Source organism: Protopterus annectens, chromosome 8.part1 (assembly GCF_019279795.1).
Source record: "Protopterus annectens isolate FY-2018-M chromosome 8.part1, PAN1.0, whole genome shotgun sequence".
Taxonomy (NCBI): domain Eukaryota; kingdom Metazoa; phylum Chordata; order Ceratodontiformes; family Protopteridae; genus Protopterus; species Protopterus annectens.
Genome location: NC_056742.1, coordinates 277,872,955 through 277,892,372, shown reverse-complemented (window position 1 = coordinate 277,892,372; position 19,418 = coordinate 277,872,955). Strand labels below are relative to the sequence as shown.

General features: G+C 40.3%; 1 protein-coding gene across 1 annotated transcript in view; it reads right to left on the bottom strand.

The window, feature by feature from the left end:
• Positions 1-19,418, bottom strand: part of MCTP2 (multiple C2 and transmembrane domain containing 2) — a 2,216,888-nt gene that overhangs the window by 637,341 nt on the left and 1,560,129 nt on the right. Inside the window, exon 16 of the mRNA XM_044081878.1 lies at positions 4,565-4,684. Coding sequence (XP_043937813.1) covers positions 4,565-4,684 — 120 coding nt within the window. The remainder of the gene's footprint in view (positions 1-4,564; positions 4,685-19,418) is intronic.

Below are 19,418 nucleotides of genomic sequence, written 5' to 3'. Positions count from 1 at the left end.
CCTACCTTAAGGAACCCAAGAGAGGTAACTAAGAAGTCTTCTGTCTCTTGGGGTTGGATGGAGTCTATACACTGAGACAAGGAGTTATTGTACAAGGAGTAGACTCCTTAAAGTTATAGACAGAGAGAAGTGGTGCAGCAGTTTGTTGTCCCAAGGGACAACCATCAGGCACATCTAGCCACAGCCCAAGAAATTCCTTTTTCAAGTCATATGGTCATGAAGTGCACAAAAAGGAGGTCTGTGTAAAATTTCTAGTCATGTATTAGAAAAGGCATAAGATGGCATTAGATGTGTTACCCATGCCAAAATATCGGCAGGGCAGGAGACAAAGCTAAAACTGCTTTCACTTTAGTGCTTCTGTCTGTTATTGAGACAACATTCTGAGGTAGAGCCATGTATATTTTGAAGCCTGTTTGTACCCCCAATTAAAAACAGGTAAGAGGTATAGCTTTGTGGTGACAGATCATGTTAGTGGGTACCACAAGAAGGAAGGTTTGCCTTATACTGAGGCAGAAAAGGTTGCAAAATACTCTGTTAGAAATCTTCAGAAAAGCAGCATTTCCAAGGGAAATACTGACAGACAGAAAAGTTACCCTCATTACAGACTTGCTGGCTCACATGTGGAAGTGTTGTATGGTTAAGAATTAAAAAATTAGCCCTCTTGCCTTATACAACCAAATGGTTTGGCTGGCAGGTTTAATGTTACTGTAAAGCTCATGTAGAGAGAATTTACAGGCCAGCTTAAGAAGGGGAGGGACAAGTACCTTCCCCATCTCCTTTTTGTATATAATGAGGTGCCACAAAAATCTACAGGTTTTTAAATATTTGAGTTAAAGAAACGTGAACTCATACTTAATTTGTGTAATAAAGTGCAAGACTGAAAGCAATTCTTGCAAGCAGTCTATTGTTATCTATGTCCTAAATTTCAGAACTAGTCTTAGGGAGTTCATAGGGTGATAAGGGAGCAATGAATAATAGCATAACAGCACATCTAGTATAACCAGCCAGTAGACTTTAAAAACATAATGTCAGACAAAGGGTAATGGTGCTTATTCCTGTTTGTCATAGCATAACCAGACAGTAGACTTTAAAAACATAATGTCAGAGGCCCGACTACCAGAGAAAATTCTTTCTTCCTCCTAAGGCTTAGGGATGCCCTAACCAACATCAGTACGCATAGGTGTACAGGGAGACAGCCTACATAATGAAATCCATCTTTTCTTGCCGTCGGAGCCCAAAGCAGTGTTTCAGTGCATTGGCTAGTCCACACCAGAGAGAAGTCATCAGAAAGATAAATTCCCCATTGAGGTACTCCTTTCTTTTGCCTTAAATTCATGTTAGATAAAGTAAATAATTGTCTCTGTTGTGGTAAGCAAATACCACTTGCTTTGTGTCACCTGTTTAGGCCTGGATCATGACTTCCCTAGTTGCTGCTTTTGTGCCCACATTAGCCATAGGATGATCAGATGTAGGGCCAAGATTTTAGCTAGATTCCTTCGTCCTGAATCTTTTCATCAGCTTCTGATGGCATCTGCCAGTCGTTCAGAGGTTGAGCAGCCTAGATGTAAGAGGGAAAAAGATAAGAAACCCAAGCTTAGACCCTCGCATGACAACCATTCTCCAGCTGTGTCTCCTTTTAGGCTTGTGATTGTTGAAGAAGGCGAGGCATTTTTGCATCCACCCTTATGTGCGTGAGGTGGTGGCACAGGCTTCTGTTGAGACCAATTCGGAGTCCAACATGCCACCGGGTCCCTCTACTTCTGCACAGACCCTTGCTTTCAGCTCATTGGTCAGGTTTCTCTGGCCTGTCAAGGTCTGAGTTGCTTAAGTGGACTAGAACTTCCTTCAGAACTGAGTGAGACTTCAAACAGGATGTCATGCTATGAAAATGTGATGAGTATTGGAAATTAAAAAATCGAATCTGCGCTGCTAAATGTAGAGTAGAAGCTTTCCATAGGAGATAGCATTAACAGAATAATTGCCAATGATGATTTTGTTCCAAGACTCCCCTCTGCAAAATCTTCAAGTGATGTGTCTTGTTCAATTAAAGGTCACCTGTAGAATATTCAGTCAATCTTTGCTTGGCTTTTGGAGTGTACTGTTCTCTTTATGGTATGGAAAGACAGCTTACTCAACAGACGTCTACAACTTATGTCTATAGGTTTTCTTGTGCATTACTTGCAACTGTTAAATTATTACAAAACTTAGTAGCAGATACTGCAGTAAATCTTTAGCTAATGGTACAAGTAGGGCAGGATAGAAGTAAAACACCATTTTTCTAAATGTCATCTTTCTGTTCAAACCTCTGCACTTTATGCTTCTATATAAAAGGGCATAGCTGTTTATATGTGTGTGTAAGTTTCAAAATGCACTCGATATCTGTGCTTACTTCACGTAAATACTCATTCTTGAGTTTCAAAAGCTTATGACTAGCTGTTTACTAACTTATACTATGGTCATCTTCAAACCTGGTGATCTCTAACTGCTGGCATCCACCTTTAAGACAGTGACTACTATGCCACAGCTGCCGTTATGTCATGTGCTGTACATGAGTGTTTAGTAACTGAATTCTTTGATGTGTCTGACAGGGCTAGTTGGTAGCACCACGACATTATATGACTGTGTGTGTGTGTGTGTGTGTGTGTGTGTGTGTGTGTGTGTGTGTGTGTGTGTGTGTGTGTGTGTGTGTGTGTGTGTGTGTGTGTGTGTGTGTGTGTGTGTAGTGTGCAAAATAATCTTGGTAAACTTCAGTTACTGTTGATAAGATTGCACTGAAAGACACTGGACTGAGAGTGGAGTGGGTGACATTCTGGGAATTCAGTGTTGCCTCCCTCATTACTAAGTTGTGCAGTGTGAAGTTTGTTTGTTTGTGGCAGGTGTTACTCATAGCCCAGGGAAGCACTGCCTATCTGTCATATGCTCTTAAAGCAACCCTCTCAGCATATTAATCAGTGGCAATGGTGCAAATCATGAGACTAGAGCCCCAGACCTTCAAAAAGGACAGTGTACAGGGCTACATTTTTTTTGATCTGGAAAAATGTACTTTTAATCCTACTGATCCCTGTTAGTCTTTAACTGTATCATTTGCCAGACTATTAGGGTACTGACAGCTACATTGACTCCCTTTGAATTATACTTACATGTTATCCTGTCATTTGACTTTGATTTAATTTGAATTAATGTGTTCACTCTCATTTTTGCCAAACTTGCACTACAGTGTTATTATAAAACACCATGTACTCACTTTTAATATTACTGTAGTTTTCTTTGTATCTATTTACTATACATTATCTATGTATTCCTCTATCCTTGGTTGCAGTTGAAAACAATTTCTGGATCAGCCCACTTAACTAGTAAAGAAACAAATCGCACACAGATAAAGTGTCTGACTATGCTCCTTAGAAGTGGTAAGATTTAACATCCTGTCAGATTTCTTCATAAAATTCAAGTCCTTCTGAGTATGGTTACAAGTTCTGTTATGTGTATGTATGTTATCTGATACATCATGTATTTACTACTGTTACAAATCATAACAAACATACTGTAAGACATACATTCCACTGTTTAAATGTAAAAATAAAAATCAAAATGTCTTAATTTAGACAAGTATTTTTCACATTAATAACAGACTGAATGCCATGTTCTTACCCATATGCCTTGTATACCTTCGGAAGACTACAATGTTAACAATCAGGAAGCATTTTTCCACAGAACAGAGGGGTGGGGAAGTGAAGTGTGAGATGGATCGCTGAGATACTTAGCACACTTCATTAAAATAAACACTGAAAACAGACAGAGAATACATCAACGCAATTTATTTCTTCTAACAGCTAACATCCATAATTTAAGTTTCTTTAATGATGATAGTATGAAGATTATCTCAAAAAAGGCAAGTTGTATTGGATGCAACTCTTCCATAGGTGATTACGAGGCTAATGATCCCAGGGTGCCTTTTAAACCTAGTTATGCCTCTCAAGAATCAAACCCTATACCTTGTGTCTGTCAAGTAAACACCTTCACCAATATGCCAGTATAGAAGTTACTGTTAAGCTATACAAATTCTCAGAATGACAGCCTGCTTGCAAACTGAAGGCAGACCACAGCATATCCTTTACAAAATTTTAATTAAAATGAAGCAAAAAATAGCATGTTTAATAGACTCTGGTAAAGTTAAAACCTTGAGGGTAGGCCCTACAATACCTTCTTACCACACACTATATGAAAATATGCTGTACTGCAGTTGAGAAGCACTGATGAAAACTTGTACTGAAAGTGGAAGCATTTACTTCTGAGTGGCAGGAGGGGCAGACAGAATGGATTGTAAGACCTTTCAGCAACTACAAAAGCATGTCACTAATATGTTGTCTGATTTGGTCTATCTTGCATGAAAGACTTGTAAACCAATCTGCAAAAGCACTGTTCTTTCACAATACCTTCCTATCCAACACATCTGATTAAATCTTCTAAGAATGTTTCAAGTGGTACAGATTGGCAGACATTTTCTATGATCTGCCTTGAGGCCCACAGCCCACAGTTCTACTGTTTCATTTTGTTTGACACTCACCAAAAAAGCTATTAAACTCCGTAGTTTGGACTCCCACTGAAAACAGCTCTGAATGTACTGTATTGTGTTCCACACAGCCATTGTGATCGTTTTCACACGAGTAACATTCCTTGTTAATATCTGCAGAGAAGAATGTTTAAAAGGTCAGTTGCACTTTTTAAGCTTTTTACCTGCACTGCTCATTCTTAGCATCTATCGGCATTTTTTTAACTTGCACTATCATTATTACTGGCTCCTCTGTAGCTTGTAGACTATATTATTTAGTGTACAGTTTGGACTATTACCACCTGCTACAATGGCTTAATACATATTAAATAGCACACAATGAGTTTCAACTAACTATGAGTTTCTGTAGCATCTTATGTGCAGATGTGCACCCACAGAAGATCACTTTCCAAATACTACTGTTAATAAATACCAGTTCTGATTTGAATGGTAGGAAAGTTAATGATTTTAAAATTTTAACCAATACTGAAGGAGCTGCCAGTATGAAACAAGCAGATCACAGCAAGCACACGGAAAGCTGGTATGAAGCCTAAAAACAAGTATAAAAAGCCTTACACCCCTCCACCTTTGTCAAACAGGCAGTGAGATTTGCTGTTCGGACTAAAGAATCAGGATCAAGAATGACAAAGATTAAAATCCATACCATGTGTGTGACTTTGAATACACAGTTTAACTCTGATGTGCTTATCTTAACTTCAAATGCATTAATATTTGTTTAAAAGTAGAAGCCCAGTGAAAAATAACACATCTGAGTTAAGCTTATCTTGGCCAGTATGATATAATGTACCATGTATACATACAAACATGCTCAGATATACATATATACAAAGATATATAAACCATGTATGCATGTTATGCACTGATCACTCTAAAAAGAAAAACATCATCACCATCACATGATGGCATATGTGCCTGGCATATGGGGCATTGTCAGACCTCACTCTGATAGGCCTCCTGCATATCCACAAAACAAGCAGCACCAGAATTACCAATTCTAATGACGTAAACCTTGCCTGTGATATAAATAGGACTTGCTGGAGAGATAGGTATGTATCCCAGAGATTACCCTCTTTATGGAACAGGCTCCCCATCCATGTGAAGCAGAGTTCCTCCCTAACCCAATTCAAGTGCAGCTTGGACAACTGGATGGGAAACTGGAAATTCATCCCTTGTTTAGCACATATGTCTCTAATCTACACAGGTAACCTTTAAATGGTTCATGTCACAGGCCCATGCTTACACTTATCAAGGGTATCAGAACTTGTCAGAGATTTGGGATGCATGGCTAGACTTAAAAAGGCCCTTGTGGTCATTAGCCTAGTAAACACCTGTGAACCTATTTGAGGTTCACAGTAACTGATTAACTGGGAGTTGAAGAGCAAGAACAGACTTGAGAGTTAAGCAGTTGTATGTGGAGAATTTTCTTAAAACTAGTTTGAATTTGAAGTTGTGAAATATTCTGAGGCCATATAGCACCTGGTTCCTTAGTTTGGCCAGACTGCATGTGTACAAGGTTTCGCCATGCGCATTTGACACTTTGCCCCAGTAGACAAGGTATTTGTGTTTTGGGTTGAGTTCTCTTGTCAAACAGTACCACTTCATCAGTGAGATTTGAGGAAGACATTTGGATGGCTGGTGCAGAACAGAGTGGGCTACTTTCAGCTGGGAATACTGAAGACAGCTGTGAAATTCCATCTAATTGTTTTCATGTAGAACAATGCAGTGGTAAGTTCTGTTAGTAAGACTGGAGGCAAATTCTGCTATTCTGTTGTAGCATTGCTCTAGCCTTTGTTGTGGAGTAGTAAAAAGGTTAACATAGATTGCAGGAGTACAGAGTAGACTGGGTAGGAGGCAAGCATAGGCTGTAACTTTTTGGACCTGTTCTGAGAAAGAGGTTTTAATTCTGTACAAGGCACTTAGTTTTTGATGAGGTTTTTTTATGGCTTTGGAAGTATGGTAGTCACATTTTAATTTACAGTCTAGGGTAACTCTGAGGAGTTTGGTATTTGGGACAATACCCAGGAAAATATTGTTTGAAGAGATAATCTATAATTCAGAGACAGATATGAACACAATGAGAATGACCTCACTTTCGGATAGTTAGCATGTCTCTGAATCACAAACTAGCACTGTCAGAGCTGGCCACTCTAGTGCTCCCCTAACAGCCCATGAATCCTGTTGGCAAAGGCACCCCTATATTTGCACACACACACGAACAAGCATTCAGATACCCATGTACACACACTGCCAAACATTCATACAGACACATCCACCCATCAACAAGCAGGCACTCTCCCCCTACAGTTGATTCCAGTCATGGAAATACTTACCAGCACACACACAGACACACACTCTCAATTCCATACTTAAAGCACTTGTGTGGCACCCAGGCATAAACTCGGAGACAAACTCATTTATACAAGAACACACTCCCATGTCTTATTTGAATTTACCAGCACTGCAAATACTTCCATAACAGTGAATGGGTGACCACTGATCTAAAGCTTTCCCATCATGGTAAGCCTTTCTGACTTCAAGCCTTAATCACTTAAGCCTGAAGTCACACCAACATTACACTTTACATATTTTATATTTGTTAATTTGAAAGAAGTTATAGCTATAATTTTATTTCAAAGCAATTATTTTTGCAAATATTACACAATGTCAAATTCGAATGACCATTCTAATGATAATATGAACATAACTACACACATTAAATATCTCTACACTGCTATTAGATGGTCTTCTAAAATCTTTAGGACAAAACACCTGGATAGTCAGTGTTATACATCACACTGCATGAACTAGCAATTTGGATGCCAGGCATGGGTCATTTAATTAGTATTTTGCTGTAACATTTAAGTTGTAGAAATTACACTTTTTCTAAGTAGTATTATTTTCAGTTCTGATGACATAACTCACTGAAGATATGATTCTGATAGTTATTAAGTTTCTTAGTGAAAACAAATGTAATATGTACACATCTGCAGCAAATTAAAGGGCAAAACAACAGAGCAAGCCTACTCCTAATGGTACATACCAGTAAGGGATCATATCCCTGCAACAGTCTGAAACTTTTAGGAAAATTCTCAACAAAATATGTCCTGGTCCTTGGCTACAGAACAAATGTAGCTGGTGATACAGATATAAGGATATGTAGAATACTTTATCTTTATGTATTGTATGTCACTGCATATCAGTCTAACTGGGGATGGTGGTTAACATAAATCCAGTAACAGAAAAGTTTACTATTCTGGAGAAACTTAATTGACATTTACATTTAACACAGTGCAAACTCAACAAACACAGACTGTGCACCATGACAAGAAGTCCTGCACTCACCAGTTGCAGAAATCATAAGGAATACACCATGTAAGACTGCCCCCGTGAAATGTTTCTAAAACCCTACATTTGGTACCTACGTATAAGAGGCCATATCTCAATCTCACTTTGGTAGGCATTACAAAACATTTGTGTAATTATAGTTGGGCGCTTGGGGCATAATGCTTCAAAAACTATTTCAGCCATGCCATGGTATAGAGGTATAAAGCCATGACTATGACCCAGGTGACCAGTTGACTACTGGCTCAGGTATCTGAGGCATGACAAGGAGAAGGATGGGTGTGCCAATCCAAAGGGGGGGGGCACAATAATGGGTACTTTTCATGTCTGATCTCTGACTAAGGCTGGGGATGCACAAAGGAGGCATGTCCTAAATTGAAATAGGTGGAGGACATTTGCTGAGTTGCTGTGAAAGAGGGGCAAAATGCTGCATGCCCCCACTACATGTATATCCATAGGGTTTAGCAGTGCATATGGGAGGGAAACAGGTTTTTAGGGCTTCAATAAACCCTCCCTAAAACAATATATTGCTGCACCATGATGCCATGATCTCCTCAACCGCCCGAGCATGGGTCAGATTACGTCTGGAGGTATTAAGGAGGTTTTGGTAGACCTTTTGGATGAGAACAGGTACTGGTAGAAGCCAATGGACATCTGCATGGATGCAATGCAGGGCAAACAAAAAAGATTTCTATTTCTCCATTAAACAATAGATGTAACTCAGTAGAAGCTGTCTGGTGGCAAAAGCCTACGTTACCTGAGAAGCATGTGTGTGATGTATGGCATACCTTAAGGAAACCTAAAGGCTTTGGTATGCTGGCCAGATGAGATCTCTCACGTTATGAATACTGCAACAGTGAAACAGAAGGACATGAGACTCATGAAAAGTCATTAACAGCTCAATTAATCAAGAAACACCTCACTGAAAGTAAGTAAAAATTACTAGCACAGTGAGTTTCTTTTTCTGGGGTCTTTGTCCCCTTCCACCCCAGTGTGGAGAGTTTCATATCTCTATGCCACCCTTAATTATATTTGCCAGCTCCAAGGATGCACCAAGTTGAAGAAAGGTTCCTAATTTTGATGAGCTGCAGTCTTGATAAGTTGAGACATCAATGACCTCTAATGTTCTCCAGAAAAGGACACTATCCTACAGAAATTTTTATACAGATATATAATTGATGTATGTTGCATTTCCCTCCCTGAATATGTCCTATACCCACTACCAACGGAAAAGGACTGTAATAAAACATGGCAGCCACTGTCACACTTCTGCAAAACCTTGCATTCATTGCATATATAAGACAAGCTACTTCTTCGAACTCCTTTGACAATTCTTAGTAACACTTTCATGGATTTACAGTCTACCACTACAATCTTGCAGAGTTAAATACATTTAAACACTGAAGTTGGACTGACCATATTTCCACAGTTAGTACAAGATGTTTTAGAGGTGGCAACTTTTCTGAAATGCTGGTGATATAGATATAAAGATGTATGACAGCTCACTATTTTAGATAAATACATATGATTTTTTAACTTATAAATCTCAGTACAGATGTATTCTAGATGTGTATTGCATTCCCCATACTCAAGTCAAGTCTTATACCAGCTCATATAATGCAACTTGCCGGACTGAGAGCATGTAATGAAGATCCATGCCTTAAGTGTAAAAATCAACATTTCAATCCAAATCTGACAGTTCTTAGTAAAGCCTTCAGAGAATAATACAATGATATGGAGGAAAATAGAACACCTTAGACTGTTATTCTTCCCTTAAGAACTCACAAGCAGCTCAGCACTGAATTTGATTGGGTCATTTTGCCATGTTTATACAAAATGTTTTTGTGAAGGGTGTTTCTGGTGAATTAAAACATAATTTTTCCTGAGAACTACATACATGATTTTAACATCTGATATAAAGCCAACTCACTACTAATGTTTTGATGCCGTGGTGGTGCAGTGGTTAGCGTTGTCACCTCACAGCAAGAGGTTCTCCCGTTCGATTCTCGGCTGGAGCGCCTTCTGTGTAGAGTCTGCATGTCCTCCTCACGGCGGAGTGACACTAAAGACATGCAGGTAGGTGTGAGCGTGAATGGGCATGCCTTCTTTGAAGGTTGGGCATCAGGCTGGCAACTCTGCACCATAAAAATCCACTGCCAATCATGAGCGGACCGGAGTTACTTTGTGGTGACCCTGACCGGGAAAAGCCGAAAGAAGCCCTCTACTTACTTTTTGAGCCTGTACTGTTTAGAGAAAAACAACTATACTGCTAATACAAATGGTCAGCCTGGTGCATTTTAATTGTTCTGTAATCTTGTTTGGTGATGTCTGTCAATACAGGATTATATCTCTGAAACATTCTAACACATTCCATGGACAACACATATAAACAATTATAAACTGTACTTAGGTTGTACTTTTTAGGTGGAAAGTTAATGCAGCAGTCACATCTTTTTGAAAGCAAATTTACACTTTCATAGGTGACTACTAGGCTAATGACACCAGGGGGCTTTACAAACCTAGCCATGCATCCCAAGGTGAGAATTAAACCCTGTGCCTGTGAGGTAAATACACACTACCCATTATGCCAACCCATAACCCCAAGTAATGTCTTCCTTTCTTCCTATCTGAAAATTTCAAACCTTTGAAAATATAACTAAGAACAAACAAGTAACTGCTTTAGTTCTAATGTTATAAAAACAAAACACATTTATGACTGTATGCATTATGCATTTACTTCTGTGAGAATTTATTTTTTATGTATTGACATTTATTTACTGGGAAAGTCTGAATGAGTAATAAATACCTATTTTCATCCCAGGTCCAGGTAGAAAAGCTCCAGAGTTAGATAACATCAAGTAAAACAGTAGTATAGATGTGATTAAAAAAAAACAAATTCATACAAGTTGACAGCAGAATATATAGGATACAATAAAGCACAAGGAGTTACCAGTGATGCAATAATAAAAAATAGCCATTAATTATAACAACCAGCATATACAAAAAGATTAGAAGTATAGTCTATTATGCTAAGAAATAAAAAAAAAAATAAAAAGGATACAAGTCCCCCTAAGGATGGTGAGAGGGAATGTACTGAAAGGTACAGAGAGAGAGAATGACGAGCAGTTAATACAAATGTGAAATATTTGAAGATGTAGATCATACAGGTGAAGTGTGTAGGCATAACCGTAAGTTAGTGAGAAATTCATTGAGACATGACTTAAATACATGGGGTCTAGACATATAAGTATAGACTTGGACTCGTACTTTTTTTGGTTTATAAATTTTGAGCAGGATTTCATCTTGAGTGTGTGGAGGGTGATTTGGAAGACAGTGATGAAGTACTGAGGAGATCTGACAGGTAGAGGGGTTTTACAGTATTTTATGGGTTAGACGAACTTGTGTATGAGCTGAGGGTATATAATGCTCAGCAATGATGAGCTTTATGTGGTAGGCTAGCTGCAAATCTAGTTATTTTAATACAGCATTGCTCCAGTTGTGATTTAAGAGAGATCTTGATGGTAGTAGAATAGGTGATACATAGAGAAGAGAGGGTAAAAGATAAGAGCTACCTAGGGTGATTCAACTAGGAGGAGTAAGGAATTTTTTGCTCTATATAGCAGACCTAGCTTTTATGAGTTTTTAATACAGTTTTGTGTGCAAAGATCAAATTAAGTTTTCATGTATGGTGACTATAAGCAACATCGTATGGGTACCTGCTTCAATACCTTATTGTTTAGAGAGGTAATGTGGACATTACTTTTTGCATGAGCATGAGACTTAGGAAAAATAGTAGTAGTTTAGTCTTTTTAGGATTAAGTAAAAGTTGGTTTTAATGCAGCCACATTTCAACTGATTTGAAGGCACCTCATGAATTCTAGTTGTGGCGGGTTGTCAGATGAGCAGATCAGAGTTTAGTCATAAACATAATGAACAAGGCAAGCTGGCCAACAGGAGGTACATATGTTACCGATGAATATGTTAAAAGGCAGTGGACCAAGAATGGAGACTTGAGGAACACTTGTTTTAACTAGGAGAGAGAGAGAGAGAGAGCAGAGACATTTGACAGACTGATATCTTTCAGGCAGGTACTTAGAGAACTGTAGAAGACTTGGTTTAGAAAGGCCCAGACAGGACATTTGAGTTCTCTAGTGACACTGTGTTAAAGGCTTTTAAGAGATCTAGACAAACAGAAGAGATAAACTTACTTTGGTCTCTAGCCTTATTAATGGTGTTGCAATAGTTGAGGAAAACTGTTGTGGTGCTACGGCCTGGTCGGAAACCATGCTGTGTTGGGGTTAGGAGATAATTTTGTAAGAGGTATTGAAAGAGATGCTTATGAATATACTTTTCCAGGATTTTAGAAAGGGGCAACAGGATGGGAATTGGCTTAAAGTTTGAGGTTTCAGAAGAGGTACCCATACTAAATTAAGGGGAATAATAATGATTTTTTTCCAAAGGGTAGGGGCATGGGAGTCTTGAATAGACCTGTTCATGAGAATTGAGAGTGGGTATCCAATACAGAAAAAAGAAAATATGGTTGTTTGGTATTAACTGAATCTAATACTTGCAGCTGTGAAATTAGACAGTTAACAAAAACTGAAACATGGATTGTCCTTCATTTAATTTATGAAGTACCACAAAACAAAAGCTTCAGCTCCTTATGCAAAAAGACTCCCTAAGAAGCATATGCCCATTGCACTAGCGTGCACCTCCTCTGAATATGAATAAGTTACACACACTGGCTACATATTAAGGCTCTGATGACTTTTTGTCATATGCATATACATCCTCCAATGCATTCATATTGCACTGATCAAGACACACACATTTCTACAAATACAAGCTGTGATTACTTTGTGACACACACATATTCCACCCCTCCCCCCCCAAACACACTGTTCATAGTGCACTTGACAAGACAGCTCAATGTTCATTCAGCTATGATTAAGTAACAGACGTTTTCAATAATTTCTATACATGGACCAACTCCACTCTCAGAATAACTACTCTTTGAATGGATACACTTCTGATATTTGAATGCAATCAAATTAAAGAAATTCTGTCTCTAGTCATACAAATGTACTTGAAGTTCTCTCTCTCAACACGTGCACACACATGCACATACAAACACACAAACACACACAAAGCCTCTGGCAATTTAACTGTGCTCAAATAACTGTAGACAATATACCCTTTTACACAACACACAGACCTCCTTTCCTCATCCCACCTTTGAAAATTAATCCGTTTCTGAACAGATATACCTGGAATGTTTGATTGTGATCAAATGAATAAAAAACACTGTGGCCAGGTTAATATACTTCAGTAAGCTTTACACACGCGCGCGCGCACACACACACACAGAGTCACTAAAATATCACATATGTCAGGAACTTTTAGCTTTCAGCTCATGGAAACAACCACTTTTTCTTTTGGTGTTCTCTGATGTTTCCCGTACATGTACACACACAGACACACACACACAGACACACACACACACACACACACACACACACACACACACACACACACACACACACACACACACACACAAAACCATAAGGTTGTTACATTATAATCTGAGACCTTTCCTCCATACACAGAGAGCAAATATATTGCTTTGCTACTAAAAGTAGAGTTTGATGAACTAATGTCTTGCTCCCTTGGAAATCAATGCATCTACCACTCCCACCTCCACCTTTGCTACAGCTGTGCTTTATAATAAATACTACTTCTGTGAGTAACTGATTCTTCCAATACTGCTTAGAGGTTCGCTTACCTGGTTTCATGCCAGTAGCATGATGTTATTATTGTCCATATGTTAATATGATGCCTCATTACTTTTTTCCTACTTAAATCTAAAAGAGAAGACCAATATACTTACCTATATACAGATTCCATGGCAGTCCTCAGATGCAATCTGGCTGCATGCTGTTACCTCATTCCCAATTCCAAAACTGTGATTCTTACATTTATTATACAACTGCAAGGCTGCTGTTTGCATAGATTCCGTCTTTTTACTTGTGCAGTGATCTCCTTTTCTCACGTTTGTGTGACCATCCAGATGGTATATTAAGGTAAGGAGGGTGATATAATGCTTTGATGAGTGATATTACTCAAAGCTTAAATGCGTTTTTCATATACTTCCAGCTCACACCCATATCACCTGTGAAGACTGGAGGATGGGCGAAGGCTGCCAGCCTAGTCAAATAGAATTTGATATATAATTCTATCAATTGTATAAATAAATGTAAAATACAGGCTTGTGTTTTTAAATGAAAGAAAACACTGTAAAATGTGAACTTCAAGATTGTTGCAACATTGCCATCTGCTGTAAGGAAAACCAAGCCAAGCATTTCAAATGTGTCTTTTGAAGCTGAAAAGATCTTATGAATCTCTTTGATGTTTACAAGTCGGCTCCAGTGAGTCTGGATGAAGGTTTCAGGCCCACTGTTTTAAGGTTAAAGTTAAGGGCCAGAATTTACATGTGGAAGGTGCTTTATTGCTCTGGTTTCTGCTAGAGTGTATATGTGAAATGCCTTTTATTGTTGTAGTCTCTTGAGCAGGTGTTAACTTACTAAATAATGCAGTTTGTTTTCCTGGGAACTCCAGACCAAGTGTCAACATGATGTAATTTGGGAGGGCCTTAGAGAGCTGTTGGTTAGTATTTAAAAACTATTGTTGAGTGAGAGACTGAAAGCATTTTGATCTTGGACATCTAACCCAGCACTGCTTATGCTTTATGTATGTAAATAGGATTATAGCACTGTGTTTTCTCTTAAGATTAGCTAAAGATTAGAAAGTTAGAGTGTGTTTTTCTTTGACATCAGACCTGTCCTACTGTATTATTTTAAGTTTCTGTGTGATCTCTGAACTCTGAATATCTCTGTGGTGTAGTAGTATTGTCTTGTGTTTTAATTATTTATTATTAAATATTTTAAAACCTTTACCTGTGGCTGGTTTATGCAGAGATAATTTAACCTCTAAAGTACATTACATATTTACTTATTTTACTGTGTAAGTCACTCCAAATTAAGCCTAGACAGAACAGTCACATTACCAATTGGATAATAATATTGCACAGTAATAATTGGACACCATTTTAAGGGCCTTTTAGTAGCTGATAATTATAAGCTGGTGGTGGCAGTAATCACTACTGTATAGTATGGGTAAAGGGGCACAGCTGGAGAATCTGTGTCAGCCTTTCCCAGAAGTATCTGTGAAATTATATAAATACTTATCTCAAAGTGTGGGTGTGCGTCAGCTACCTGGGCAGGGACACAAAGCACTGGTTGGACAGAGAGGGTACTGAAGGTTTTAGCTTGCCCAGCTAGGCTGAGACCTGGGCCCTATAGCTCTGCCAGTGGGGAGTCTTATTGGGGACCTGGTGAGCAAAGGAGCAACCGGCCCCAGACTGACTGTGTTCAATGTGTGCACTTAAGGGAAATTGTACTTTACTGCGTGTATTAGTTATCCTTTCCTCTTCTAGGAGACAACCTCCCTAGTGTTAGTGGTGAGGATTGAGGCTCTTTGATTGCTGGGCCAGGGCACGGTCGTCACATACTGGTGGCAGTGGTTGGGATATCCTATTACATATTAGTTTGCTGTGGTGGGATCCACATCACATACTGATTAGTTGGCAAATTCCTGTAGCTTATGTACAGTGATCTCTAAAAGTGTTTTGTATTCTAAAACAGCCATGCAGTGTATACTCAGATTTCAGATCACAATTGTTTTATTTCTTTTGTTAGCTTAGTGTTAATCAGGGTGAGCAGGCAGCATGTCAGCAGAGGAGTATGGAAAGCTGACAAGGAGCCAGCTGACAGAGATGTGCCAGGCTAGGAGACTGGTGCATGGAAACCTGACTAAGGCAAACCTGATTGCAGCCTTGGTTACAGCTGCATCAGAAAACAGCAGCCTGGAGGACAATCAGACTGACAGGGCCTCACTGAGACAGATGCCTGGTGTCAAAGCCATGGCCTCAAGCTCAATGCTAAAAAGTGCATTGTCATCCCCTTTGGTAAAAACTCTGTACCCATGAACTACAACATAGGCGGTAGTATATTTAACACTGAAAGTGTGATAAGAGACCTTGGGACACAGGTGGACAGTAGTCTCTCCTTTGATAATCACATCGCCACAGTAGTCAGGAAATCCTTCTATGTGACACACCTCATCACAAAAGGTTTCTCATCCAGAAAAAAAGAGGTCATTGTTCCCCTCTACTCAACACTAATTAGACCCATTATAGAGTACAACGCCACTTTTGGTAAGTACCTCACAAGACATCTACAACAACTGGAAAGGCCGCAAAAATACCTCACAAAGAGGATTACCGGCCTCAAACAGATGCCCTCATGAACCGTCTCAAAAAACTCCAGCTTTACTCCGTAGCATATCGCCTACTCAGAGGTGATCTCTGCCTAACATACAAAGCTATGTCAAACCCAGAGCTGTTGGACATGCTCCAGTTAAAGAAATCCCAATCCCTCCAAGCTACATGCTCTAGGGACCTAAACCTTGTCACCACAATAAACAGAACATGCCGGAGGGATAGCTTCCTGTCCCAGAGACTTCCCATACTCTGGAATAAACTACCTATCTATATCAAACAAAGCTCCTCATTAGCACTCTTCTAGAAAAATCCTGATGATTGGATGGGAAATAGGAAATTCACCCCGGGGATCACCTCTGTGGCTCTGCTCGACAGTGGCACAGGAAAGTAATTTTCTTGGGTGGCAAAAGCCAGGGTACCTTTTTGGCTGGCCCCAGGGCCGATAACCTAGTACCTACCTATGAACCTACCTATACAATATCCTCGGAGAATGGACAGCTCAACCTTTCTGCAGTGGACTTAAAAATCCAGCTGGAGCTAAAGAGACTTGGGTTGGAGGCCAGGCGTATGGAACTAGAAGCAGCTGAGAAAATGAGGAGTCTACAAGCTGAGGAAAATAAACGTCAGACGAGGCATAAGAGGGAAATACTGACTCTTTGGCAGAGTCATGGAGGTAATGGGGAAGGGAGAAACTGAACCCCAGAAGCACAAAAAGTCAGTAAATTTCTTCCACATTTTAAAGAGGGGAATAATTTTGATAGCCTCATTCATATGTTTGAGCGGGTATGTAAACAGTATGAAGTGAATCAAGGACTATGGGTACGGTTGCTGACCCCCTTATACTCCATGGTAAAGCTGTAACTTCTTTAGCAAAAATGCATGACACTGACTGTTTTGATTATACTGCTGTAAAAAGACACTTATTGGAATGTTTTAAGCTAACACCTGAAATGTATAGGAAAAAGTTTTGTGAGCATAGATGCAAGGCAGATAAAAATGTATGTGAATATATTGCTGAACTGAACACTTATTTTCAAAGCTGGGTGAGAGGATGTCAGGTCACCACTTTTGAAGGGCTGGCAGACCTTTTGGTAAGGGAACAAGCCCTTAGCACTTTGCCTGCGGACATGAGGATCTGGTTAGCTGATAGACAGTGTGCTACTTCAGAGGTGTTGGGGAAGAAGGGAGACCTATACCTAGCAAGCAGGGCAGCCCTGCACAGGAAAGGGACCCCCAGTACTGCTCATGGGAATAAAGAAACCCATGGTAGGCAGCACAGACTGCCCCAACAGAATCCACCAGTAGCAGGGGAAACCACTAGTCCAGGTATATGTCCAGGAGCTAGGGTTAAATGTTTTGAATGCAACCAGTGGGGCCATGTGGCATACAGGTGTCCACGGAAGCAAGGTTCAGAACCAAAGGTGAGGGAGCCAGTAAGTGGGAAAGACAAAATGCCAACAGTGGGTTGTCTTGAGACAACAGGGGTATGGAACTACCATTCTGCAGATGTCCTGAGAGGGAAGGATTTGGATGAGGCAGTACTATGTACTTATGTAGTTACATGCAGTAAGGCTAGGAGACAAGCATGAGGTAGCCTGGGGGAGACTCAGACAGACTGAATACTTGCAGCCAGGACTGCTGAGGTGGTTACTTCAGGGAGTGAGCTACGCAGTAGCAGTGAGACTGAATGTGAGCCACAGCTGCTTGTGGGTACTGATGTTCCCTTGGACAGGGTAACTGCAAAGGTAGAGGTGAGTTGTTGTACCCAGGCAGACAGTGAGGCACTGGTGTCAGAGGATGCCAAACTTCCTGTGGAAGGGGAGATGGGAAGGGTTACGAGGAGAGACTTGAGACAGGCTCAGCTCTCAGACCCTACATTGCAAGGCCTGAGGCAGGTAGCTAGGGAAGCACCTGATTCTCAAGGGAAGGGGGAATCTATATACTGGAATAAAGGGTTACTGAGGGAGGGCTAGAAGGTGAGAGAGTACAGCAGTTGGTAGTGCCTAGAGCATACCATCTGGCACTTCTAGCCATAGCCCATGATATTCCCTTTGCAAGTCATATGGGCATAAAATGTACAAAGAGGCGTATTATACAAAACTTCTATTGGCCTGGAATTTCCAGAGGTGTAACAGGGTACTGCAGGACCTGTGAGCAGTGCCAAAAGGTAGGCAAGACAGGAGACAAGGTGAGAGCTCCTTTAATGCCTTTGCCTGTGATTGAGGAGCCATTTCAGAGGGTAGCTATGGATATTGTGGGTCCTCTGAGTACCCTAAGTTCCATAGGAAAAAAGTATATTCTAGTGGTAGTGGATTATGCTACACAATACCCTGAGGCAGTGGCTTTGTCCTCCATTAAGGCAGAGAAGGTGGCAAATGCTGTGCCAGAGATTTTCAGCAGGGTAGGTTTCCCAAAGGAAATACTGTCTGACAGAGGTGCCAATTTTATGTCAGACCTGCTGGCTTGTCTATGGAAGTCCTGTGGGGTGAAGCACATGAAGAGCACCCCCTACCATCCCCAGACTAATGTTCTTGTTGAGAGGTTAAACTCTACAATCAAGTCCATGCTACGGGCATTTGCAGATCAGTTTAAGAGGGAGTGGGACAAATATTTGCCCCATCTGTTGCTTGCTTACAGAGAGGATCCCCAGGAATCCACAGGTTTTTCACCCTTTGAGTTGCTGTATGGGCATAGGGTGAGGGGACCTCTAGATTTAATTCAAGATGAGTGGGAAGGTGAGTGTGAGTCTCACAAGGAGTCTGTAGTGGCATATGTCCTGAACCTCAGGACAAGGCTCAGGGAACTCATGGGCCTGGCCCAGGAGAACCTGGCAGAAACCCAACAACAGAAAAAAGGTGTGGTATGACAGGAATGCTCGAGCTAGAGAGTATGCTGTAGGGCAGCAGGTGATGGTTCTCATTCCTGTCAGACACAACACGTTGCAAGCAGCTTGGGAGGGACCGTACAAGGTGGTAAGAAAGTTAAGTGATGTTAACTATATGGTGGAACTGCTAGGCAGAAGGCAGGGGCACAAATTGTACCATGCTAACATGATTAAACCTTACCATGATAGAGAGGCCCTTGTGGGGGCATGTTCACTGGGAAACCAGGGAGCACCCACGTGGTGCAGCACCAGTTGGATACAGGACCCCAAAGGCCTATCAGCCA